A 26080-nucleotide genomic window follows, 5' to 3' on the forward strand; every position below is an offset into this window, starting at 1 on the left:
GAACGCAGATTCACTGAGCGCTCAACACAGACAGCATCGTCAGAAGGAAAGTTGATAAAATAAATTACAAATGTTGTATTGTTCGATACATATGCGTACCGAACCGAAAGCACTGTATCGAACGGTTCAATATCGATACGAATATCGTTGCACCCCTAGTGTATATATGTGTGTGTGTGTGTGTATATATATATATATATATATATATATATATATATATATATAGCACTTATATCGATCTTATATAGATCTTAATTTAAAGACCTCATAGTACCTTATTGCCCCAATAGAGGACTTCAGTGCTGGTTTACTTCTGGTTCTTAGGGTATTTAAAAGTAGAATGGGAGAAAGAGTCTTCAGCTTTCAGGCCCCTGAACTGCTCCCAGTTTGGATTCAGGAAAAAGACACGCTCTACTTTTAGGATCACACTTAAGACTTTGATAAAGCTTATAGTTACGACTAGATCGGGTGACCCTGAAGCCTTCTTTAGTTACGCTGCTAGGCTTAGGATACTGTGGGCTTGTCATGATGCACTGAGCATTCTTCCTTCCCACTGTTGCCCAAGTCAACCATCTGTCCTCTGCTTTGGTCTACTGCAATCCACACACATAATGCAGCAGACATGAACACAGGATTAAGCAGTTTTCACACAGGGACTCCATCCCTGAGCTTTTCTAGACATTACTTGACGGAGATGCATTTGAAAACACAAATATGCAACCCAGTCAAATCAGTCGTAGCAACTCTCTAGTATGATGTAGGTCAGTGTGGCGTGAGATTGAGTAAAATTGTGATGGTATGAGACAGGGCAGGGAATAATAATAGTAGTTGCAGGTAGCAAGTGGTCATCATGTGTCCTGCATACCTGTATCAGCATAGTCCAAAGCCCTTTCCAGACTGCAATACAATTAACCAATATAAAGGCTTGTTTTTCGAAAAAGCTTAGTGTTTGGGCACCACTTTAGTCTTGACGTGCAGAGCGCAGATCCTTGGAGGCATGGTTTATGGTGAGGGATTAGAAAAGTAGTCTGGTGCACTTAATTAAACATGTCTGTAGCTTAAAGCCAGTGCACCATCTTTGGTGTTTGGCTTGGAAGTGACCCTTTTCACACATTTTTTCCCCCTCTCTTTATCGCTCTCTCTCTCGAGCTTTGTCACAGACACAAACACAGCATCACCTCAGGTGCTTTCTGTCTCCACTCCAATCGAGAGAAAACATTGCCATTGTACATCAAAGCTGTGCTCACTACACTCGCCCCACTGTGCTTTACAATGCTTGCCTTTTGTTGTTCTGTCAAGGGAGATGAATACTATAGTATCACACTGTTAAGGAATAGAAAGTCTCTATTTTTATGTGAACCAGGGCTGCAAAACTGGATAAAACAGATACAAGAAAACAATGCTAATAGGTGATGCCATGGAGCGGGGAGAGGTTGTGCACAGAGGTTTGGGTTATGAAATTTACAGAAAACAAGGTGCACAGTAGAGCAGTGTCATGTGTTTGGAGTGCAGAGAGGTGTGCAAAGTGAACAAGCTCTGCACTGTTATCGAAGGGAGTTAAAGTAGGCGTCAAGGAGTAGAGAAAACAACCCAAGTCTGCTATTTAAGCGTGAAGAGGAGAGAAAATAGGGAATTTAGCAGGAACTCGATGCAGTAGGGATTCAGTGTTGTTTATCATCATTCATTGCAATCATTACGATGGAATAATGATCTAAAATTAACCTGATTTCACTGCTGTGTTGCTAAATTAAGAAAATGCTAATTAAAACAGCAACTCGCATAATGCAATCATTAAAAAAAAGTTTAAATAGGAAACACTTAAGTAGGAAAAACACCACCTGCCATTTGTCTGCAGAGATCATGTGTGATGCAGGGATTGGTAAGGCACATCACGTCCTGCTGTAGTAATCACTGATTTGTTGATTAGTGGATATTGTACAGTTGTATCTTAACATCAACAGATTAAATAACACTTCACATTCAGAACAGATTCACTGTTGAGATTAAGTGTTAAATATGCATTTTTATGTAATTTTTAACATGAAATACATAAGTTATCATAAAATATGTTAACACCAACCTTGTTCTTTAATGGTGTCTTCATAAGGCATTTGGAAACACTCTTCTGGTTCCACCTTATTTTTCTTTTTTCTATTTTAAAGCCCTGCGAGTGAAAAATGGACCACCCATGATTATTGTCATGGAGATCGATTCAACAATTTTGGCTCTGTATAGGAGAGAAACTGAAGTCATGACAGAAAATAAAAGTGACATGTGAAAAATTGCTTATAGAGAGGAAGGTCCTGTTAAAGAAGGAAGTTTCTTTCATTGGTTTTTAGGCAGCTTAAGATTTATGGTTGTGTTGTGACACTGCAAGATTGCTTCATCAGTGGTTGAAGTGAACTGGAGTGATTCTTATTGATTATATAAAAATGCACAGTATGCTATGGCAACTACAAATTTCAATGTATCTATTTTTTTTCATTTTTCAATTAGTCTTTTGGTGCTTTAATACACACCCTAAAACTTCCATGACATGGTTTTTGGTTTTGTTTTGTTTTTTGTTTTTTTTTTGTTTGTTTTTGTTTTCTGGTTTGGTTGTACTCGCTACAATGGCACATTCTGTGTATACGCAAAAGGTATCAAAAACCCTTACTAACACTTACAGTGCTTTTAAACAAGCAGGCCCCAAAAGCAAGTCCCTGCTTGTTTGTTTGGCCTTATGTCAAGTGATTTTTTTTTTTTTTTTTTTTTTTTCCCCCCATGAGAAGCAGTTAATACTCTCATTAATACAAACACCCAAAGCTTTTAATACGAGTTGACATGCTATATATAATTTGGCGCTTTTGTGAAGACTATTGCCATCTGTGTGCTGAATGCTCGCGCTCCAGCTCGGCTCATGGGAACAGTCGGATGCTTTTCTGCTAGAGCAGCAGGAATTTTAGTATATTGCTTTCAGAGGGTTAAACAGAAAACTTTCTAAACTCTGTTTTCAGGTGACTGCGTGCACCTGAATTGCACAAGCTCAGCATATTAACTTGTGGCTTGTGTGCATGTAATCATATTTTGTTTGGGCAACGCAGCAACAAAAAAGCATAATTTTAGTATTTTGGGGCTGTGTGTATTTGTAATTATAGTTTAAATAGATTCACTCTACAGGCACAGAGGATTTGGAACTTTAATCACAGGCTATGTAGTACATAAACTGATCTTATAGAGGGGAAAAAAAACTTTAAAAGATGCTAAAAAGGTACTGAATGCTAAATGCCCCAATATAAGAATTGAAGTACGTAATGATAGTAGGATGCTTAAGCCTGCCTGTGATTTTGTTTAATCTCATCCACAAATCCCAAACTTAAAAGCACAGTGCTGGATAGTGTAGTATCACTTTAAAACCTCATACTCGAACATTTATTTGGCTTTACTTTTGGATACTTCTGTTTATGTTTCTTTTGGGGTCTGCTGCTCAGACTCAATGGAATCATCAGAAAACGGGGCTGGATTTTTAGGGATGTTATTACTAGAGTTGGCTGTGTTTGTTCTCTGGTTTAGATTGTGCTTTGCAGCTTTGGAAAAGTTGAATTTGATAAAGCCTCCTCTGTCTTCAGATGTTCAGTCATATGGTGTTGTGATAGCAGGCCGGGTTCTATTTGTGTGGTCTGAGTGTGCCTTCTTCTCAGTTCTATTTTGAGAAGACAGCAAGAAGCGCTTTTGGTGTTGTATTCGAGCTGTCCTCGAGTGGTTTGAGTTTGGTGCTTTTTTTTTCTTCTTCTTCTTCTTTTTATTATTTTGATGGCATCCATGTGTATAGCGCCCATTTATTTTCCTGAAACTGAAGAGCACTCGCCAACCTCAATACGGAGGCAGATGAGCTCGTGTCATATACCACACCCTCTGTTGAAGGGCTGTGAGAGACAGAAAATGTACTTTGTGTGTGAGTGGGTGATGCACTGAAAGCCTATCGAGAGGATGTAACATATTGCTGTTTAACAACGTAGCTGCCACACTTTTTCAGCCTGCAAAACTGGGGTAAATGAGACGGCAGCAGGCATACATGTGGAAAATATTGTCAACACTGACTGTATGTGAAAGGCATTGAATGCTGCTCTGGCATGGTTATGTTGCTGGAGACGAATCGTTCTGTGAAGAGGACCATTAGGCCTCGTTAAATTGCAGAGCCTTGTCCAGAGTGGCTGTAGCAGTGAATCTGGCTTCCTCATGTTTCAGTCTGTTCAGTGCACTCCAAATGCTTCCGACACTGATCGCCAGCAGGGAGTAAAGCAGTCCTCCTTCCTGTGAGAAGCAACTATTGCAAACAGTGTGGAGTGGAGGGGGGAGGTGGAAGTGTTCTCCCATTGGCTGAATTTTGGCTAGCTTTGACCTGAATGCTGAACACGGAAAGCTCTGCCAGACATGTTTTTTTTTTCTTCTTCACCCTTTAAACATCCTCTCTTTTTTCATAATCCACTTTTACTTTCACCCTCTCTTTGTGCACATTTGAAAGGGCCTCTAACACCCCCTTAGAAGGGAGTTGTGAAGTGCTGGTGAAGCCCAGCTCAGCAGTCTGCTGCTTATCTTTTCTCTCATAACTCTCTTAGCTGAATAACGGGGGGTTATGAGAGAAGCACTCAAATGTGTGGCTCCCCCCCCCCCCCCCCCCCCTTTCAAATTCACACTCGCCTAAATTGGTTTATTTTCTTTTCCTGTATATTTGTGTGCGTTCATGCAGAGAGAGACCTTTTTGTTTAGTCACCTGTCTTGTTTGTTAATAATACCAAGGAAGTCATTTGATCCTATTAAATGGCAATTCTTTCTAATTTTCTTTCTTTAGCAGATCCTGTTTTTAAGCTCAGTTCACTGTATCAAAAAAGGCATTCAGACTGATTTCTGTATTAACTGCCTTGATGGATTTCATTGCAACAGCAAGAGCGATGTGGGTATCACAGTGAGCTGTGATACAGCTGCCACTGTGTCATACGTGATAGCTGACGGAGGATGACAGATTTTATTTGAAGCAGCATTGCCATCACTCTGCCTGATGCAAGGATGGCAAAGAGACAGAAATTGGCCTAATGGTTGATAGGTGGTGCAGTGCTCATGATAGGATGGTGGGGGAAAATGGTCACATATTATTCAGTTACTCTGGTGCAATGTGTAACCACTTTGTTTTGCGGCTGTTCAGCAGTTGTGCTTTGTATGTTTTGTATTTTCCAACAACTTAAAAAAAAAACCCCAGGACCTAAGCAGTGTCTGCACAGACATCTGGATGGTAGCTTGCACGGCAGGAAGGCTGTAGCTGTTAGTACGGCTAACTTTAGTCCCAATCTCCACACTATTGCATCATGTCTGTGCAACGTTATACCTACAATTTAAAATGTGGTTTGATTAATGAAGAATGTGATTAACAGTTTCAAATGGGTCTTTAATGTTTTAATCAGGCCAGTGTGTCATTGTTACGGAGTTTATACTGATATTTAAGACTGTCTTAGTTTGGATTCGTTTTATTATTTTGGTTAGCCTTACTATTCGCTTATGTTTTTGCTCAAATACTCTCTGTAGTAAGCTGATATCAACAGATACATAAGGCTGACTCATTTTGCACTCCCCCATAACATGACGGTACTGTGGCTTTTTTTTTTCTACCTGTTTGTCACTGCAGTCTCATCTAATAATCATCAGTTGTTCCTTAATGAGTACTCGCTGGGGTGACACCAGTGGGGTGGAAAAAAGTAAGCACATAAAGTTCAGTTAAGTGCAGCAAGACCTGCTGTTACGCTCTAGAGTCTATACAATGGATTATATGTGACACTGACATTTTGTGATGACAGCAAATCGGTTGAGGGAAGGAGCTGGTTGCATGTTCGCAGCTGTTAATTTGTTTGTCAAAAGTATAACCACGAATGAGCTCAGATCTAGGAATCAGTGTAATTGCTTTTTACTTGATTTGTTCAAATTTAGTTGCGCTACAAGCGTGAAAACGACTTTCAGCTCAAAGGTCTGAGTGAGTGTAACAACCACTCTTGTGTAGAAGTGTGGCCAGATTTATTGCTGTTGAACACTTCTTATGTGCTTTACAATATCTTAAAAGCGACAACTGTACAGCATATAACCAATCAGACTTCCTCGGGTTTAGTGTAATCATGCAACCGAAGTAGCTCGGCCTAGAAGCTGTAGCCTGGGGCAGATAAAGGCCACAGCACGTTCACATACCTCCTGTCTCCTAGAAGAGTTGACGTCACTGTCCCTCATCTTGTCATAAATCTGCCTTTTCACTTCAATTTCCTGCCCTCTCCAAAGAAGCACAGCTGCTGCTTTTCCTGAAAATCAAACTGTCCCTTCTGTCTCTTTTTTTCCTACTGAATTCTTTGTAGTGCACTAAAAGTTGTCACCTCCTGGAAAGTTGAGTAATTTAACTTAGGGTGAACTTAAGCTATGACAGCGTTGCACAACCTTCCTCCTTTCCTTTCTTCTGTTGTCCGTGCTCAAGCCCGTGAAGAAATCCAGTTTGACAGCCTTAGTGACAACAAGCAGAGACACATTCATGAGTGCAGATTTCATCTGCTCAAACTGTTGCATTTCAGTTTTTATTGTTCTGTTGCAGAGACAGAAAGCGGCTATTAGATGCTGTCGTGCAGTGACACACAACCCTGCTTTCGGCTGTAACTGTAAGAATGTATTCTGTATCGGCTGCACTGTCTCTGCGGTTGTGGCCTAATTGAAGCAGAATTGAATCTCTCCGGTTGAAAAAAACAGCCGGAGCTTTAGAGTGCTTCCATTTGCATTTCATAAAATGTAGCCTACCCAGAAGATATCAATCGTTCCACCAGTAATGGAATCTTTTTATACGGTCTAATTTGTGCAGCTCCTCTTCTCATGAGTCATAAATCTCTTTTGTGGTTGTTCTTTATCTGTGCTATGCCCTCTCATTAAAGACTAAAATGTAAATGATTATAGGCGTAAGGGAATATACAATCCCCCTGCATTATAAATCTGTGCTGCTGATTGTTTCCCTTGTGTCAAATCCATGTACATGCATACATATGCTCCCCATGCTTGTGCTTGTCTGTTTTGAACCCTGACCTTTGTTACTGCTGTAATTCGGTGCCTCACAATAGCTCCCTGATAGCCTTACATTAGATTAGACTGTAGATATCAAACAGGCAGTTTTATTTGATTAAGTTGCTTGGCAATAGATGACAAAAAAGCTTTATAACACCCCTTTCAACTGTCAATTATTTAACTTATCCGTATCTTCAAAAGGCTCCTTATAATCTCCACTAATTTCTCGTCAGTCATGTCTTGAAGTAATCGAGCTTCCACTTGTAGACTCCTTACTTGGCAGAGAGCTAAATATAAACTGGATTGTTAAGATGGTTCTCATACCATGAGGTGGCTTTTATCACAGAGCGGATTTTCACAAACTGGAGTAAAAAATTCCATCAAACATTCCTTATATCTCTGTGCAGATTTCCCCCAAATTTGGTTGCATCATAAGTGATTCCTTGTCAATGCCTCACGTCGAATGACCTTACCTAAAGCTTGGTGAAGTAGAGCATGTAATTGCTCACTGTCTGTCAGAAAAATCTAATAGGCAAAGTAATGTGGATGTGTGTGCGTGCTGAGGAGGGTGAATTCAAAATGAGCACACAAATTGATTTTGTGTGTTTGTTGTTTTCTACCAAAGAAGTCCTTTGAGAATTATTATTTATTTATTTTGAGGGGTTGATGTTTTTAGCACCGTTGTCCTGAAAAAGAAAAAGTTTGCCAGTAAGAATTTCATTAGCAGTTTGAAGAGTTGTTCTAGTCTCCATCCAATGAATTATCTATTTAAATTTTGATTAAATATGACTCACAAACATGAGATTGTCATATTTAGCTTGCTTACGTAATCTAGCCTTCTGATAGACTGGAACCCCCGTACAGGGTGTATGCAGAATAATGCCCAGTGTGAGCTGGGATAAGCGGTTTAATAACTTTGTGCAGGGATGAGTATGGATTATTTTTGTAATGACTTCTTATGTGTCACAGCAGTGCAGAGCCTCACATAAACTCACCTCTAAATTATCCTTTGCATTAGGGGGAAAAATACATATTTTGACATTTTGTAAAAGATGTTTTTGCAGTCTTTTGTTAGTAATTGTCATTGTTAATAATGTTGGACAGCAAATCTGGTTAATAAGTAACAAAATAACAACTTTATGGTTGTGATTCATAGATTAAATATAACTTGCCTAATGGCTGGAGTCAGGTGATGAGTCAGAAGCAGTATTTCCTTATAATAATTAACTTATGTGCTTACTAATAGCACATAAGTGAATGTGTATACTGATGTACACCATTTGTATGGCAGTTCGCAAAGAGTTTTAGTCCTTGGCTCACTCCAGGTTTCTCTTCCCCCCCCCCCCCCCCCCCCCCCCACAGGAGGACTCCATGAAAGATGACAGAGGAGGTGATTGTTGTAGCCAAGTGGGACTACACGGCCCAGCAGGACCAGGAACTTGACATCCGTAAAAATGAGCGTCTCTTCCTCCTGGACGACTCGAAGACCTGGTGGCGTGTCCGCAACGCCTCCAATCAAACGGGATATGTGCCATCAAACTACGTCGAGCGCAAGAACAGCCTGAAGAAGGGCTCACTTGTGAAGAACATCAAAGACACTCTGGGTAAGAGGAATTCAGTCACACGCTGCTTAGAAGTCAAAGGTTGCCTTGTGTGTACAAGTTGCTACTGCCAGGAGATTATTCTCAGTAAAAGCAGAAAATCTCTGCATCCTCTTTTCAATACTCTGTGCGCCGTGGTGGAGGAGATAAGATGCGGTGTTAAACAGATATCTGTGTGTGTGCACTTGTGTTTGCTTGAATTCTCTCTCTCAAAAAAAGTAAAATGATTTCTTCACCATGTCTACCCCCTTGCTGGGAGCTGTTACTGTGCCCTGCAGGGATCTTGTTGAGTTGCCCATTGCTCTCAGCTGTCAGCACTCTTGTCTCTCAGTCCCCATTCGTGACTTGAATATATTAGAAATTACATGTTGCCATAGCTGTCAGCCTGTGACAGGGATTGCAGAGAATATAGTATGGCTAAATGAATTAAATACATTTAACATTCACCATTTAAGCACCCTGATCAAAAATAGAGGTTTTCTTTGTAATAGCCAATTATAAAAACAATATGGATGAAAGACAGCAAAGTTTGTCTGTTAGCATCAAGTTTGACAGACTTTTAAAAGAAAAATAAGTGTAATTCTTTTATGTGCTTGCCTGTCTTGCAATCAAGACATCAACAGAGATATAGTAGAGTTTACATGTGACCTCATGCATAATACAGCAGCTTAAAGTGGCATAGACTGAATATGTGGCACACAGGGCTTTCACATGTGCCGGAGAGCATTGACTTTAACTTTTTGTACAGTAGCGCATGTTGGTATTTTGAGACATTCCTAAATTAACGGTGAGCTCCTTAGTGCGGCTGCACAGTGGAATCTATTTCTGAGCTTTCAGCTACGGCTCCAAAATATGATCTGTGATGGCTGTCAGGCATCCTGGTATTTGTTTAATTTATTATAACTCGTAGCAAGACAAATAGTCTCACAATGGGGTCCTGTTAGAACACGCGCTAGTCGAATACTTGATATCTAAGTTATTTTTACATATTTCTTTTGGACTTTAGGAGTAGGGTGACAAAATGATTGGAGAGAAGTTGCCCCCCGGAGTACAAATGCCACAGAGGTGACCACCGAGAAAAATAGCCTTCACAAATGAGATGGCCGATCGCTTACAGATTTGTGGTGTGTCCTGGTAAACAGCCGACATCAAGAAATAAGCCTGCTCTTGTTTTTTTTGTAGCAGGAAAAGAGCAGAGCAACACTGAAATTCATCTGTTTTGACACTTTTAGTATGACATACCTTTTTTTGTGAAGAAGAGACTGATATGGTGAGAAGGGGAAAAAATAGAAATGCCTGCTGTTAAATTTTAACGGGGGGACGATCAAGATGCGCAACTGGAATAAAAATAGTAACTGTGTGGCCCTGAAAGGCACCCATATTTTGATTTGAGGGGAGGACAGTGAAGTGGAGAATAGAGAAAGAGCTAAAAGGAGTCTAGCCTAATGCTCTGATTACTCTCAGCTCTGTGGCTACCAGCCCTCGGGGAAACTCTGTAGCCTCATGTGGGCTAGCGTGGCACAGCCTGCCACTGTCACCCTCATAAGAGTTCACTGTGTACAGAGACAATAGCATCCCCTCACTCACTCCCCCACCTCAGTATTGTTCCCATCAGCTCTTTTCTCCGTCACTGTAGGTCTCTGCTTTTCTATGATCAGTGGTTTAATTAGTGGAGAAATCAACCGCCTAATGGTTGTGCGAGAATGATGGATTACCTCTCTGTCCCCTGACTAAGTTACATATCGACTACATCATTATGGCCTAGTTCCATTTCAGTCTAAGTAGCGTGCTTCCAGCTAGTAGCTCTTTAGTGTTAAAAGCCAGAGAAAATTCAATAGGCGAGTACGCTGTCATGATGAAGTGATGAGCAATAGGTGAGGTCAGCCGCTAATGGAACTTACACACTGAAATGGAGAATCTGATTGGCTGGGAGCTTGATTATTTCATCCTCTCAGCAGCCTGGCCTTTTTCTTCTATTTTTCATCTCTTCAGTCAGTCCATTGTGTTTATGCAGCATGTTGGTAGTCTATAATTATTGTTATCTTCAGCTTTTCCTTTTCATTTTCTGTGCTTTAATGTGGCTGTATCATCAACATCACTCGAGGCAAAATTGAACTCTAAATGGCTGCGTGCTGCCTTGTGCCCCACTTTGCTCTCCCAGGAAATAAAAACAGTAATGACTGAAAGAATTCAGCTAAAGTCCTACTTAATCCTGAAACTGGGCCAGTACTCAATGTGCAACATATTGAAAAATTTGATTTCCGTCCACCTGTTTTTTTTGTTTTTTTGGTTTTTTTTGTTGTTGTTATTGTTGTTGTCTGTTTGTTTGTTTGTTTGTACTGCTGCGATCAGTGAGTGATGGTGCGTGGGTGAATATGGAGCTGTGCAAAACACTTCTTCCTAGGGCTGCTCGATTATGGCAAAAATGATAATCACGATTATTTTCACTGAAATTGAGATCACGATTATTTGACGATATTTATTTAACCCTTTAAGACCTACTATAGAACCGAGTCCACCAGAGCTTATATTATTTTTTTTACATGCTGTAGTGCCATTTGTGGGAGCATTTCAAGTTGCTATACATCAATACAACTGTTATAGCCCATATTTTAATAATATGTATGCATTAAGTCCATAGTAATTACATAAATTGCAAAAAAGTGCAATAAACTACAAAAAAAATTGAAAATCGCTTTTGTTTTGTTTACATATATTTCTACTTGGAGAAATTTAAGAGGCTTATCCCTCAAAACTTTAAATACAATAAAGTTGCAAAAAATAGTTTCCCACCACAGGAAATTTATTTTGAGTGTCTTCATAGTTTTATTTTGGAGATACAGCAATTTTTATATACTGCAGGAAAAACAAAAAACAATCCTATGATGCAAATTTGCAAAGAAAACAGCATGTGCATCATTTCACTGTGGGAAGTGTTACGAACAGCTGATAGTAACGGCAAAGCGTGTTTCTGGAATATTATGTTTTTGTTCCTGCAAGCGCTTTTTATGCAATTTTTGCAAAGCTATATGTGGAAGGAAACCGTGACCGAGGACAAGCTGATGGCATCAGATGTAAGTACAACTCCTCCGGTTTCATATGCAAAACAAATTATTGCGCTAGCTTACACGGTTCAGGTTCTACAGGGATTTAAAAATAGTTACGCAAAACGGAGCGTGCTGCTCTGACCGGCTTTAAAGGGTTAACAATGACTTTAAAAAATAATATAAAATAGTGTGCAACACCACTGAAGTTTTTTTTTTTTTTTAAACTCTCTTTTCAACCAACGGCAGTCACTCTCCTCTCCAAATAACTTCTGCTTAGCTTTCCGGGCTTCCCTCGGGTCCTCTTAATCAGCGGTCTCCAACCTTTTTTGCGCCACGGACGGTTTATGCCCGACAATATTTTCACGGACCGGCCTTTAAGGTGTCGCGGATAAATTAGGGAGGGGCTAATAATCGGCTCAGTCATTTTTAATGATCGTTGAAAGCCCAGATCGTAATCGTGATTAAAATTCGATTAATTGAGCAGCCCTACTTCTTCCTGTCTCAGGTTAAAAAGCGGCATACCCATGGCCCATTTCACTTCACTTTTTAATAAACATGGTCATTGTCAGTGCTACATTAAATAGACCTGTGTCCTGCTTAAACTATACAAGCTTCAAAAGAATGTGCAGCCATTTCAAGCACACTTTATTAGTCCTCTAGGTCTTGGGTTCTAGCAACTTCTGTTCACCCATCTTTTTTAACACAACAGAGTAGGGCTGTTCGATATAATGATATATATCGAATGACGATATAAAAATGTCTATCGTTTCCTATTACGCTACCGTTTGTTTTGTGGTGTTGTGAAATAAACTAAGCAATGTTTTTTCATCGTTTTGATTGTCACTGTAGTGGCTATATTAATTTCTTAAAGTTCTCTCTTTCTCTTATATTTAATATAACCACACTACGGATGGACAAGAGCCTGTTTTTACGTGTTGTCGTTAGCAACAATGATGGTAAAACCATCACGTGGCTCCGCTGTCCGCTTGTTTGTTTTCCCACGTAAACCTTTCACAATAAAGCTCAAGATCCTTTTGAGACTTTTCAAAATAAACCGAATCACGTGAAAGAGTATGCAGAGAGTTTACGGATGAGAAGCAAAAAAGAGCCGTCAGGTGCTAAACAATAAACCTTAGACTCAAACGTTGAAAGAAAATGGTGGCCGTTACAACTTATGTCTAAAAATGTATAGTTTCATTCATGGACTCCAGGTAAAGGACACCCAGCTGGAAACACTTCACGCAAGTCGAGTTGCCCGAGATTCACAGAATTCACAGAAAATGTTACATTTTTGTGATTTATATCGTTGTCAGGACAATAAATGTCTTATATCGGGATATGAGATTTTTGTCATATTGCACATCCCTACAACAGAGTCAGATTACCAGCAACTATACTGAATATGTTTTGGCTCATGGCTCACTAGTGGTATACTGGTGTCCATAGCTGCTTCCCATGGTACTCATATCAACAGAGCAATGCTGCTATAAAAAAACACACACACACGCATTGCTCACATGTGATTCACTTCAACTACTCCTATATCATACCACTCGATGAGTCAGTGCCAATACTTTCCTCCAGGACCAGGTATTGCTTTTTGATTGTTGCACAGACTTGCTGCTGGGCAATGTTGGATTTTGTGGACTTATTTATTACAGTAACTTTCCCCTCAACTCTAAGTTATAGAGTGAAGCAATATGCTGCAACATGCAGACACTGAGGCTTTCATCAACTCACTTCCCTCTGAGTTGAAGTCCTCTGGGCTTGAAAATCGAGTCTTCTTTCAGAAGATGAAGAGGTAGGTGAACTTTGGGAGTGAATGTGTGGGAGGAGAGAATAAAGCCTGCTGCTGCTCAAACCAGTAGGCCAGTGCCTTGAAGTGGAAATGACTAGGGGGGAAAAATGTGCACCTGAGAGGTATGTGTACCTATCTAGGATAGGTACCATTGCTTTCTATCATTCAGTTATAGGTCACTTGTACATTAATGTTCCTAATGACTTAATAGAGACCCCTGACCGTGATCGGTTTTTCACGCATGTGCTCAAGAGTTCTTGGTGTGTGGCAACAAGCATTGCCAGAATCAACTTTTTAGTTCACTGAGCTGTTATTACAAAACACACAGAGAAAAATCTATACAGTGTCGATAGACATTGTTCACAACTGGGCTTTCTCACACATGGTGCTCAGCAGGGTATAGTCGGACAGGTTCTTGGTACTGGAAGTACTCTGGTTTAGTTGGAGAAGCTGCCTGGTTAGAACATACAGGAGGGAGGACACATGATGCCCACTCGTTTGCTCTGAATTAGACAATTGTTGCTGGTGTTCTTAAATGGGCACAGTTAGTGATTACTCAGGGATTATACTAGAGATCTGTCAGGTTAAAGACCATTTGATGCCTATAGAAATACGGTGGTGCAGTGCATGTTTGAATGAGACTCTAGTCGATTGCCACCACAGCTTTTAACATAAAAGCAACATTTCCGCTAGGAAAGAAATTAACCCTGGCATCTTTGACTGGGCGCTACACTAGTGAGGTACAGACTGAACAGCTGAGCCGTTTTTGGCTTCGGTCCATATATGTACTTGAACGAGGGAGAAACACTGTAGAATTCATTTCCCACTTTATAGCGCGTATCAGTGTTAACTTGCCAAAGGATGATTTAGCCTCTTTGACAAGTAACCCCCCCCCCACACACACACACACACACACACACACACACACACCCACCCCCATGCAGTCAGGTGTCTTTACTTCGGTGGTGTGTGTATGTCTGTGTGTTTAATTATCCGTAGAGGTTCACCTGAAATGGGCCCAAGAGTCTAGTAGTTGGATTGCAGTCACTGGATACAGGATATTCCCCCATACACTCATACACACACACAGCTATCAGATATATGCTATCCATAAACATGATCTGTTTGTTATTCCTATCTCATCCCTCTTCTTTGCATTTTTGTCAGCTGTGGCCTCTGATGTGCCTGGTCTCCTGCATGTTTTGTGTATGTGTGTGTGTGGAACAGCTGCCAAGGGACCCCTTGTCTCTCTTCACTCCACTTCTTCTCTCCTCCCTCTCTCTGCCAACAAGTTTCATGGTACTCTGTGTGAACCCTGCAATTTTCAAAACAATGTAAATGTTCTATTCAGCAGTGACATTTCAGCTTGCTCTGTGGCACAAATGGGTGATTAGCTGTCAAGATGCTCACTTCACTCATTAGTGGCACACATGAGCATATGACACAAGCCTCAACTGTCAAGTAAATGGTATAAATGTTGTCAGCCGTGTGGCATATCATTATTATTTTAACATGAATTTGAGAAAAGAGGAGATCTCCTTGGTTATGTTCAGCTCAGAGACTTTAACTTGAGGTCTCACTGAAATGCACGCGCGTTTTTAAATACTTCTCTTTGAAAGTACATGAATGAAAAAGTCAGAGACAGGTAAGACAGGAGTTGACTTTGATCCTAGATATGCCTGTCATTATCAAGCCCATGGTGGCTGCTCCAGTTTTCATTCCCTGTCAGCACCAACTATTTTCAGCCTTTTGATTTAAATAGATGTGTGCACGGCCTGTAGATGATGTCGTCAGAATACCAAGCAGATAATGAGCTTTCATTTCAATCCTTATGAGTAGCGGGGGTGCTCGGTGTGAGTGGAGGAGTAGCTCTTTCTTAATTCTAATATCGCGAGTATCACTCTGCCCTTTACCTCTGAGGTTTCTCATAGCATATCCTGTATCTAAAGTATTTTTTGCACTTGTAATGCTTCAAACAGCCCATGAGTACAACTTGCAGCCTCAATTAGTTTTCTTGTGACTGTAACTGCCTCCTTTCCCCTAGCAGCCGAGGCCATTCTGACTATTGCTTACTTCCAGTTATCTACTTCAGGTTATTGCAACTTTCATTACTGCTCATATACAAGAACTGATTAGTGTTTAGTTATTTCTTACAAGATTAAGGGAACATATTATGCAAAATTCAGTTTTTGATTGCTTATGAACATCCCTCCAGTGAGTCTGAAGACCCACAAAATGTGAGATGATCAAGAAGCTTCATCCTTCCAGCAGTTTTGGTTCATTTTTGATGCCATTTCCCCACAACAACAGAAATATCTCTATATGTTTAGTGTTGGTACAATATGGGGCCCATATGTATGAACGTCAGAACTACTAAACTGTAATTCAGTGAAAGACTTGACGACTGATTTAATACAGATTTTTGCAAATTTTGTGATTCGGTGCAATTTATTATCAGCCTTTTTGTCAGTTAGTTGCATCTGTTGGCTCATCTGCTACTATCTAATTTCATATACACTTTATTTTACGACAGGAGAAATCCCAGAAAAGCCGTTCTCATTTACCCATGTTTGTATTATCATATAGCTGAAGGAGTTTTAAATAACAGAAGTATGGCCCATGTTAAGCAGCAGTCAAAACAGCTGTTTCCAAGGTGCTGCTCTGCTCTGTAAAAATACATTTTTGTAGCCACTCTTTGAAAAAATCACCATACCCACATGTTAACGACAACGGCTGCCGTCATTCCAGCAGTGTTTACATTACTGTGCAAAAATCCTGAGCTCCCCTCATTTCTTTATGTGGCTTCCAAGCAACCAGATTTTATTCTACTTTAAATGTAGTCTTGAGGAATGCTTCTCCAGGCTTTCTGAAGGTCTTTCAATGTTTTTTGGACAGTGGCTGCTTTTTAGTTCGTTTTCAGTCCAATCCTAGTACCTGACCATTTTCACAGGAATGTTTTTTTTTGTTGCTGTTTTGCAGTTTGCTGCTGTTTTGGTTAAGCAACTTAACATTCACCTATGAGTCACTGAAGCAGAAAAAGGCACCTGCCTCAAGGGATGAACCATTGTTGTGTCATAATAGTATAGCAAAGAACTAATTTTTACCTTAGGCGGTCTGTTAATAGCACCCTGTCACAAAAACACATAATGTATTCCCATTTCTTTAGTTGAATATATGAAAAATGCCAAAGACGGCAGTTTTACAAAGTGCCTTGAGGCAACTGTTCTGTGATTTGACACTGTACGAATAAAATTGAATTGAAAGAGCTTTAGCACAAAACTAGGCATATCTCCAGAGTGTACTTATTTATTTTTTTAACTGGACAAGTGCAGGACAAAAGAAATGACAGCTGGGAACTATAAAAGACTGAGATAAATTGAAACTGCTACTGCAAAATTTCACAAGAACTGGAAAGAATCTGAAATTTTTGGTGTAAATGATCATCCGTGTATACAGAGGAGTTCAGGAGAGATGTACAACAGAGTTTTTACAGGCATGACTCTGTCATGGTTTGAGGCTGCATTTCAGCCAGTGGTTTTCGGGATCTTGTCAAAATAGAAAAGTACCATCAGATTTTGATCCCCGTGCAATATCATCTATAATGTTTCTGATTGGCAACAACTTCATTTTTCAGCATGACAGTGATCCCAAACATGCTGTTGGTGGAGTAAAAATGTACCAAGCCTCCTCAGAGCCTGGACCTGAGTATGGAATCATCTCTACAGAGAATGGAATAAACGGACTTTCAAGCTTTCACAGCACTATTCATATAAAAAGATCACAATGACTGAAAGCTTGAATGTAGCAATTTTTTTTCTTCTTTTTTTTCTCCCCTCCATGCACTGCTATGCATCTTTATCTATTGTTTGATCAGCTGAATGTACTGCTCCTCTCTGCCACTCGCCATAGAGAGTACTGGCAGACCCAGTTTGTTAGTCCCCTGCATCCTCCTGCATCCTCCTGCTCTGCGATGAGTGCAGCTTCATGTAGAAGCACACGTGCAGCTGCTGAAGGCTCTCTTAATAAGGGTAGTGTAGAAATATATCAGAGAGCTGTGGGGCATAGACTTTCTCCAACAACCTGGAACATTAGATGTTGGTAGTAAAGTAATGTCCATGACTATTTGAAAAAGTTCCTACTTTTCAGCTGTTTATAACATTTCCCACTTATCATTGGGTGCCCTTTGTGCTCTTTATTAGAATTTGTAACGGCAAAATTTTAAAACTAAACTATTCAATGCTTCACAAAAGCCTTTTCATCCTAAAAATGATCACATCTTTATCTCTAAATGCAAGTTTGGATGCAGAATGGATTCTGCACCTTTGCAGATTAACTAGGTTATTAAGCTGGGCAGACATGGTTAAACACACTAAACCAACTAGGTGTATGTGAGAGGACCGTTTGTACAAATGAAGTGAAAGTATGACGCAAGTGAGAGAAGTCTGCCATGTTGACTCTTTACTGGAAAGTGGCATAGTCAACAATTTGGAACAAGTCTGACCAGGAAAGTACATGCAGAGTAGAACGAGCGATCTATCCAGTTATTTGAACTGACATGTATAAGACAAGCTATGGGGACATATGAGATTTGTTAACTAGCACCAGACAGACACAATTGGTGTTGACCTGGTAAGAAAAGTGGGGTATTGCGGAGACCAAATTATGATATGACTAATCTGGTAGAAATGTGGGGAAAAAATTGTGTGTTTGCTACCATCTGTGTAACGTTACTCTTCTGTTTATGTGCACAGGTTTAGGAAAAACTAAGAGGAAGACGAGTGCCCGAGATGCTTCCCCAACACCAAGCTCAGACACAGAGTACCCCTCCAATGGCAGTGGGGGTGGAGGAGTTGGGGTAGGCGCAGCAGAGAGAATCTATGACCTCAATATCCCTGCTACAGTTAAGTTTGCCTACACAGCAGAGAGGGATGATGAGCTGACCCTGGTGAAAGGCTCCAGAGTGATCGTGATGGAGAAGTGCAGTGACGGCTGGTGGCGGGGCAATCAGGCGGGGCGGGTAGGCTGGTTTCCCTCCAATTACGTCCAAGAGGAGCTCGGAGGGTCAGATGATAGAGGGGAGGGCGATTCCTCGCGGGGATACCTCGAAGCTTCTCAAGGAACTTTGTTGGCAAACGGGCGCACAGGTGGCCGTGGGGGAGTTCTTCACCTGGTTCAGACTCTCTACCCCTTCAGCTCTGTGACAGAGGAGGAGCTAAACTTTGAGAAGGGAGAAGTCATGGAAGTGGTGGAGAAGCCCGAGAACGACCCAGAGTGGTGGAGGTGTAAAAACTCACGTGGCATGGTGGGCCTGGTACCTAAAAACTATGTGGCGATGCTGGACGAGCGGCCTGGCCCGCCCTCCTCTACGTCGAGCTCCCCACAGAACCGCCTCCTGGCACCGGCACGCTCAGGGAGGTTCGCTGGCAGGGACTGGTACTACGGCAACATCACCAGACACCAGGCTGAGTGCATACTCAACGAGAAAGGCGAAGAGGGTGACTTCCTCATACGAGACAGCGAGTCATCGGTGAGTCACTTGGGTGAAGTCATGATAGAGTAGTATTTTGGATACTGGGAGAAACTGAGGATGAATCCTGGTAGGAAAAAAAAGAGCAGTTTGGAAATATAGTCCGCATGTTTCTCCATGTCAGGACCTGCGTTTAAGTATTTTAAAAGCTTAAAGACATGATGTATATGAAATCTTGACCTTTTTAGTAATCAGTCCTATTTAACACAAACATTAGATGCAACCTGATAAGCAATCACATGATTTTTCACATTCACATGCTTAGAGCAGAAGCAGCTGGTCGGAGAAATATTTAACCAGAAACTGCTACAGTAATTACACTCTCAGTGAAAATTACTTCTAGCAAGGATTGTGTTCTTTTTTTCTTCATCCATCTTTTTAACTACTTAGAAGCTTAATTTGTAGAACTGTGTTAAATCTGTACAGAATATACCCTTTGCTGTTGCTTACACTAATAACAACAAAAGGCTTCTGGTCAAATCCTCAAGTTTTTTCAGTGATGCGTTGCTGCTGAAGCTCGTAATAATTACACTCCAGTATGTGCCATTTCATTAGTTACACCACGTTAGACCCCCTTTTGTCTTCAGAACTATCTTAAATCTTCTTGGCACAGATTCAACAAGGTGTTGAAATATTCTTCAGAGATTTTGGTCCACGTTGAAGTGATGGCATCACACAGCTGCTGCAGATTTGCTAGCTGCATATGATGCGAAACTCTTCGTCCACATACAAAAGTTGATCTATTGGATTGAGATCTGATGACTGTGGACGGCATTTGATTACAGAGAGCCCACTGTCATGTTGTGATGATTTGAGACATGGTGCATTATCATGTAACCACATCTGAAGATGGTACACTGGGCTGTTCAAGGGATGGACATGGTCAGCAACAATGCTCAGCTGTTGATAAATGATCCTTAGTTGGTACTAAGGAGTACAAAGTGTGCCAAGAAAATATCCCACACAGTTACACCACCAGCCTGAATCATTGATACAAGGCAGAATGGATTCTGAGTTAAACTCTACCATCTGATTGTTGAAGCAGAAATAGGGACTTATAAGACCAGGCAACAATTCCAGTGTTTCCAGTGGTCTGTTGTCCAATTCTGGTGAGCCCATGTGAGTGGCAGCCTCAGTTTCCTGTTCTTAGTTGACAGAAGTGGAACCAGATGTGGTCTTCAGCTGCTGTAGTACATCTCTTTCAAGGTTCAACGTGCTGTGGATACAGAGATGCTCTTCTGCGCACCTAAGTTGTAACAAGTAGTTATTTAAGTTAATGTTCTCTTCCTGTCAGCTCCAAGCAGTCTGGCACTTCTCCTCTAACCTCTGAAATCAACAAGACGTTTTCACACAGAGAACTGCCACTTAGCAGATATTTTCTCCTTTTCAGTCCATTCTCTGTAAACATCAGAGGTGGCTATGTAGTAAATCCCAGTAGAACATCAGTTTCTGAAATACTCAGACCAGCCTGTCTGGTGCCAATGACAGTGCCAGTTCAGTCACATGTTTACTAGAGGTGGGAATCACCATACATCCCACGATACGATATTATCACAATACTTAACGCACGATACGATATTATTGCAATTTTTTAAAATATTTTGTGATATTCAGATTCTGTACATAAAGGTAAACTTTATCAATATTCATTTTATCTAATATCAAAGTCTCGCACTCAGTCTTTCTCTTTTCAGTCAGTATTATTGTTGACAAACTGAACAGTTTGTATTACAGTCTAGTCCAACTTAACTGAATGCAACCATCTGGTACAATTATAGCTATTCTGAACTATGCAATTTATGAAAACTATGCAGCCCCTTCAGCAACTGAAGAATTTGAAAGTAAAATAAAACAAAATATAATTTTACATTAAATAAAAAAAGTTTTAAACTTAATTAAAATAAAACATGTCTTAAATTAAAATAAGTAAACTGTCATGTTTATTGCTGCCAAAAAAAGAAGTTAAACACATTTGGACAGTGAAGGAATGTCAGGATTCTTGCTCAGAAAAAGGATCAACATGCTCTGAAGTCAGAGCACAAAAACCTTTTTTGTAACAAAATATCGATTTCTGCTGTCCCTGTATCGATACGTTATTAGCAAACAAAATATCACGATACTACACAGTATCGATTTTTTCCCCCACCCCTAATGTTTAGTCACCTTCCTTTCCCATTCTGGTTTTCAATTTGAACTTCAGGAAGTCATCTTGACCACGTCTACATGCCTGAATGCATTAAATTGCTGCCATATGATTGGCTGATTAGATATTTTTATTGACGAGCACCTGAACATGAATTTGCCAGTGAGTGTATGCTGGCATAGCCTGCACAGTGCTCTCTCCGTAACCACCATTTTTTGTGGTCCAGTGACATTGTATAACCTAATAAAGTACCTACACCACATAATATTGTTAACAAGCTTGTCTTGAAATATCTTCAGTTATGCAAGCACGGCTGAAAAGCTGCTGATTAAGGAAGGCATAAATCTGGTTTGGAGCAAAAGCCTTTGTGGCTTCATTACTGGCTGAAAATGGTTACAAACCAACCGCTTTGAAATGCATCTTTGTGTTATGAGGAATAAAGGAGATTCCATGCAGGACAGAGTTTATTAGATTAAAAAAAGTTTTTCTTTTTAATGAAAAGGACAATTCACGGTGACCGTTAAATTGAATTGTATATTATTTGTTGCTGTAGATCACCTCTGTCATTGCACTGCAGCCATCTGATGTCAGCTGTTATGAAGTGAATTTCTTATTTTTTTTATTTTAAGTGCATCTAAAAAAGATTAGGTTGTGTCTTGGCGCAGGGTTTCAGATTTCTTCAGTACGTTTTTGATGTCATAAATACAGCTTGCATGCGGTCACACTTTAAATTCGGATTTTAGGTAACCTCAGAAAAAACGTCCCACTTACAGCAGTGGAAATTGAAGCGTTAAGAGTAAAACTCTGCACGGACTGAACATCTAAGAAGAGCAATGACATGCATTAAAACACCTTTCTACGTGGGGTTGGATGGTATATGGGATTATTCATTTTATTTATTTATTTTCCTCACGGAACACCAGAATTTCACATGTTGCAGTTGGGATGAATGTAGTTCAAGCTCTTTAAGTTTAGGCGTATGCTGCCACCTGCTGGTTGTAACACAGTCTGCTTTTGAATTTATTTCCACATTTTCCCCCAGTCATTCTCTCACATTTCTAACCGTAACAACTGTCTGCCTTTTTGTTTTTCAGCCCAGTGACTTCTCCGTGTCTCTGAAGGCGGTGGGTAAGAATAAGCACTTTAAAGTGCAGCTGTCAGACGGAGTGTACTGTATTGGCCAGCGCAGGTTTAACTCCATGGATGAACTTGTGGAGCATTACAAGAAAGCTCCCATCTTCACCAGCGAACATGGGGAGAAGCTGTACCTGGTCAAAGCACTGCTGTGATTTACACACCCTCACACCTACACTGGATGCTCATACACACACACATGCACTCTCATACACCAAACACTAATGCCACTCCCCGACTGTCTTAACTCAAGCCTTAGCTCTGGACCCTCTTGCTGTGGCGTCTGTACCACGTCTAGATCCTCTCTCGCACCTCCGCGTCTTATCTGTCCTAGCAGTGAGCAGGCGAAACTTTCTCTAGCTCTCCAACCGAGCCGTTAACCTGAAGACAGCCAGCACTGTGTCAGCAAATATCTGCATCCTTCATTTACAACACCATGCCAAAAGAATTAAATACGAGAAAAAAGGAAAAAACAAAACAGCCTCTCAATCTAAGATGTGCAAACTGCAGTGACCAAATCTGCTGCTAACAGAACGCCTGAAGCCTGGTTGGGTGTTGAGCTCTCCTTCTGATGTCATACATAATGTCCATTTACTAGCACGCACATTGTAAGTTACACCATTGCTCTTAATCCACACAGGAGAACAGACATTTAAGAGTTCAGAGAGAACTCAGACCTCTGTGGGACCTAACTCTGGTGTTGTCCTGTCGAATCGCTGGCCATTGTTTTTTCTTCACTTTTTTTTTTCTTTTTAAGAAATGCTTGTTACAGAGTTGATGCTTTTTTTTGTCTCTTTTTAAAAAATAGTTAAATTAATTTCCTCTCTGGAGGTTTAAACTGTTGCTTCTTCATTCAGTGACTTCACAAAGTGACCAGAATCACTCTCTTGCCTTTTGCCCTTTGTCTCAGAGTTTTCACCATTCCTCATTTTCTCCTCATTTAAATTTCTCCTTTTTTTTTGTTTAACTTAAATCCCTCCTTGTTTCCATCTTCACAGACCCCATCGTTAGTTTGTAGTACTTAAAATCTGGATACAGCACTTCCTAAAAGCAGTCTAGGTGGGAGCACTAATGCAATAGTGGAGACTTCTGATTTCCTGTAGAGTTTAAATGTTTTATTTGTGTAACCAAATGTGCCACCTTGTACCCATTACTACTGGCTCCAGGGCTGCACTGCACTCGCCATAGTACGTCAGTCGTTCATAACTCTGTGCTCATGCTTTATAGTGTCACGCTGGACATGTTACTGTTCTCCAGTATTTCACGATACTGACTGAAGAATAATAAAAAGCTTTTTTCTGCTAACCTGAGTAATTCCACTTGATCTGCTCCAGCGCCTGCCCATGGAAATAAAATACCTTCTCACATCTGACCGATGAGAACTTTGGAAGGGATATTATACCAAAAAAGTCTTTAAAAAGGAAAAATGGTAAAGTTATTACCTGAGACCCTGTTTCAGAGTATTTAGGAAATGATATACTGCCTTTACAAATCACAAAATCTTTCTTTTATTAACAAATGAATCACAAAATGACTTGGAGAGTAGTCCAGTTTTACTGAACATATGACAGGTCTGAAGCCTGGTCTCTTTGAATCTAGCAAAAAAGAAAAATTGAACGAAGTTGTCTTTATAAAAGTAAAATGAATAGTAATAATCCACCCTGAAATCCGGATTGTCTGCCTTTAGCATGGCCAGCTAAACAGTTTGTGACACTTCAGGTAGAAGTGAAATCAAAGATAATTGTTTCTGGGTAAATATAGAGATGCCATTGTACCCTTGATGTGTGTTGTGCATGTCTAACAGGTGTAGGAACCGTAACAGAGTGGAGCAGGGCTTAGGTTTCTGTCTCTTTATATACACATATATAAAAAAAATTCATCTTTCACTGTCAAGAAACCAAATACATTCTCATCTTAGCTGAAAGTTATAACCTTAGTCCCGCCACGCATTTTCCTCTTATTTTTGTTTGCTATGTGCATTTGTTTACCAATGGAAGTGTTGATCATGGGGTCCTCAGCTTTTATATGATATATCTGAATGTTATTGAGCATTGTTATTTAATTCTTGTCTCCACTGTATGTATATATTCAAAATAAGAAGAGGTGCATATATGAATCATTAAGATCCAACTATGGTACTGTATCACCGACAACGTGATGAGAATTGAGATACTTTTGTTCAATAAAATTTTTTGAAGAATACTAAATTATGTGTGATTACTTTGAAAGGTTAATGCCAGCATGGTGTAGCCGTTCTGCTCTGAGAGAGAGAGGCTTTCTCATTTTCTAATGCGATCAAATTAACGGTGATATGAGACTCCTGTTAAATTCCTTCTCTGCTGATTTCATTGCTGTCTGATTAATTATCAGACAGCAATGAAATCAAGGCCCTGAGGTTTCAGAGCATTTGCAAATAATTTCCCCACCGTGCTTCATAGCTTGGCTGAGTTCAACTTTTGTCTCAGTATTGTCCTGGAATTGTTTTGGTGTTTAAATTATATGAAAGCAGCTTTAAGCAAGATGTGGAGAAGATGAAGATTTTAAAGATGTTTTTTCTATCATCCTTGGGTCTTAAAACCACTTCAGGATTGTACTTTATGCTCCTCTGTGTTCTTTTTAACACGTCTGCTTTTAATAAACCTGACTGCACCGGTCTGAAAAATGAAAATCACTTCAGGATTATTCTAATTCTTTAAAAAAAAAAAAAAAAAGAGCGTTTCCTTTTTTATTTCACACATTTCTTTAAGGGAATCTAACGGGGTTTACCACTGTATACAAGCCCATTCAGCCATTTAAAGTCCCCCCCCAGGCCTCTTGAATCCTGTCTGGCAAATAGCTAACCCCTACAAACGTCAGCTGGTGTAACCAGAATCGTTCTGATGATTGAGGTCACCCTCGCAGGGTGTTTGTGTCTGAGTCAGTCACAATTAAACCGCCATCTGCCTCAGCTTTGACAGGACCAAGCTGCCAGTTGGGATTTCATATCTTTATGTGAGAGTGATGACTACAGCATGTCAACGTACCTTAAACTGCACTGGGGTTTAAATGGATTGGCTCTCTAGTCTCACATTTTTAATGGAGATCGAGTACACCGTCTTTTGGGCCAGCTGTTATTTACAAAGCAGTGTCCAAGTGGAAAGATGAGACAGAGCTGTAAAAGTTATTTTATTATTATTATTATTAATAATAATGACTGAAAACGTCGGAAAAAATGTGGGCCGCAGTATGCAGAATTCCCCACATGGTGGCAGTATTGGGCTTATTCGATTGTCACCTGAACTGTTCACCTGAGCAGCAGGATTATGTGTTTGGTTGTTCTGGCAACTCACACTGCCTGGAGTCTTTAATCTGAATGAATTAAACTAAAGCTGAATGTCAGCAATTTCATTGATTTTCATTCAGCCTCTTTCAAAATTCGTCTTCAATAATAATGCAGGGTTAACTGGCCAAAGAATAAACTGGTGAACAGGGGAGCACACGTGAATGGTTATCTAAAATTAGTGTACTTGATTTAAAAGGAAAGTGAGCTCAAAGCAACCAAAGGCTCAGCAGAGAGAGGCATCATTACTGACTGACTGCTGTAGTTTAGAGTAATTCAAATCGAATTGTCACAGTCACTTATTTTGGTATTGTTCTTATTTTGTAGTGTTCGTAGCAGCTGAGTCGACTCCCCGTCTCTAGTGGAAAAACAGAAACATTAAATTAATGAAGACGTTTGTGTTTCTTAGCTCCACAGCATGTTTATACCCCACTGACACAAAGACAATCAGA

The 26080-nt window shown here is 40.2% G+C and overlaps 1 protein-coding gene across 1 annotated transcript in view; it reads left to right on the plus strand.

Moving 5' to 3' along the window:
* The window catches only part of nck2a (NCK adaptor protein 2a), a 44789-nt gene extending 20859 nt beyond the window's left edge, over nucleotides 1-23930 (plus strand). Inside the window, exons 2-4 of the mRNA XM_080901999.1 lie at nucleotides 8422-8663; nucleotides 18257-19032; nucleotides 22270-23930. Of these exons, the coding sequence (XP_080758125.1) occupies nucleotides 8438-8663; nucleotides 18257-19032; nucleotides 22270-22464 (1197 nt within the window). The 5' untranslated portion in view covers nucleotides 8422-8437 and the 3' untranslated portion in view covers nucleotides 22465-23930. The remainder of the gene's footprint in view (nucleotides 1-8421; nucleotides 8664-18256; nucleotides 19033-22269) is intronic.
* The last annotated feature ends 2150 nt before the right edge of the window (nucleotides 23931-26080 follow it).

The sequence above is a fragment of the Rhamphochromis sp. 'chilingali' genome (assembly GCF_963969265.1).
Source record: "Rhamphochromis sp. 'chilingali' genome assembly, chromosome: 14".
NCBI classification, from domain to species: domain Eukaryota; kingdom Metazoa; phylum Chordata; class Actinopteri; order Cichliformes; family Cichlidae; genus Rhamphochromis; species Rhamphochromis sp. 'chilingali'.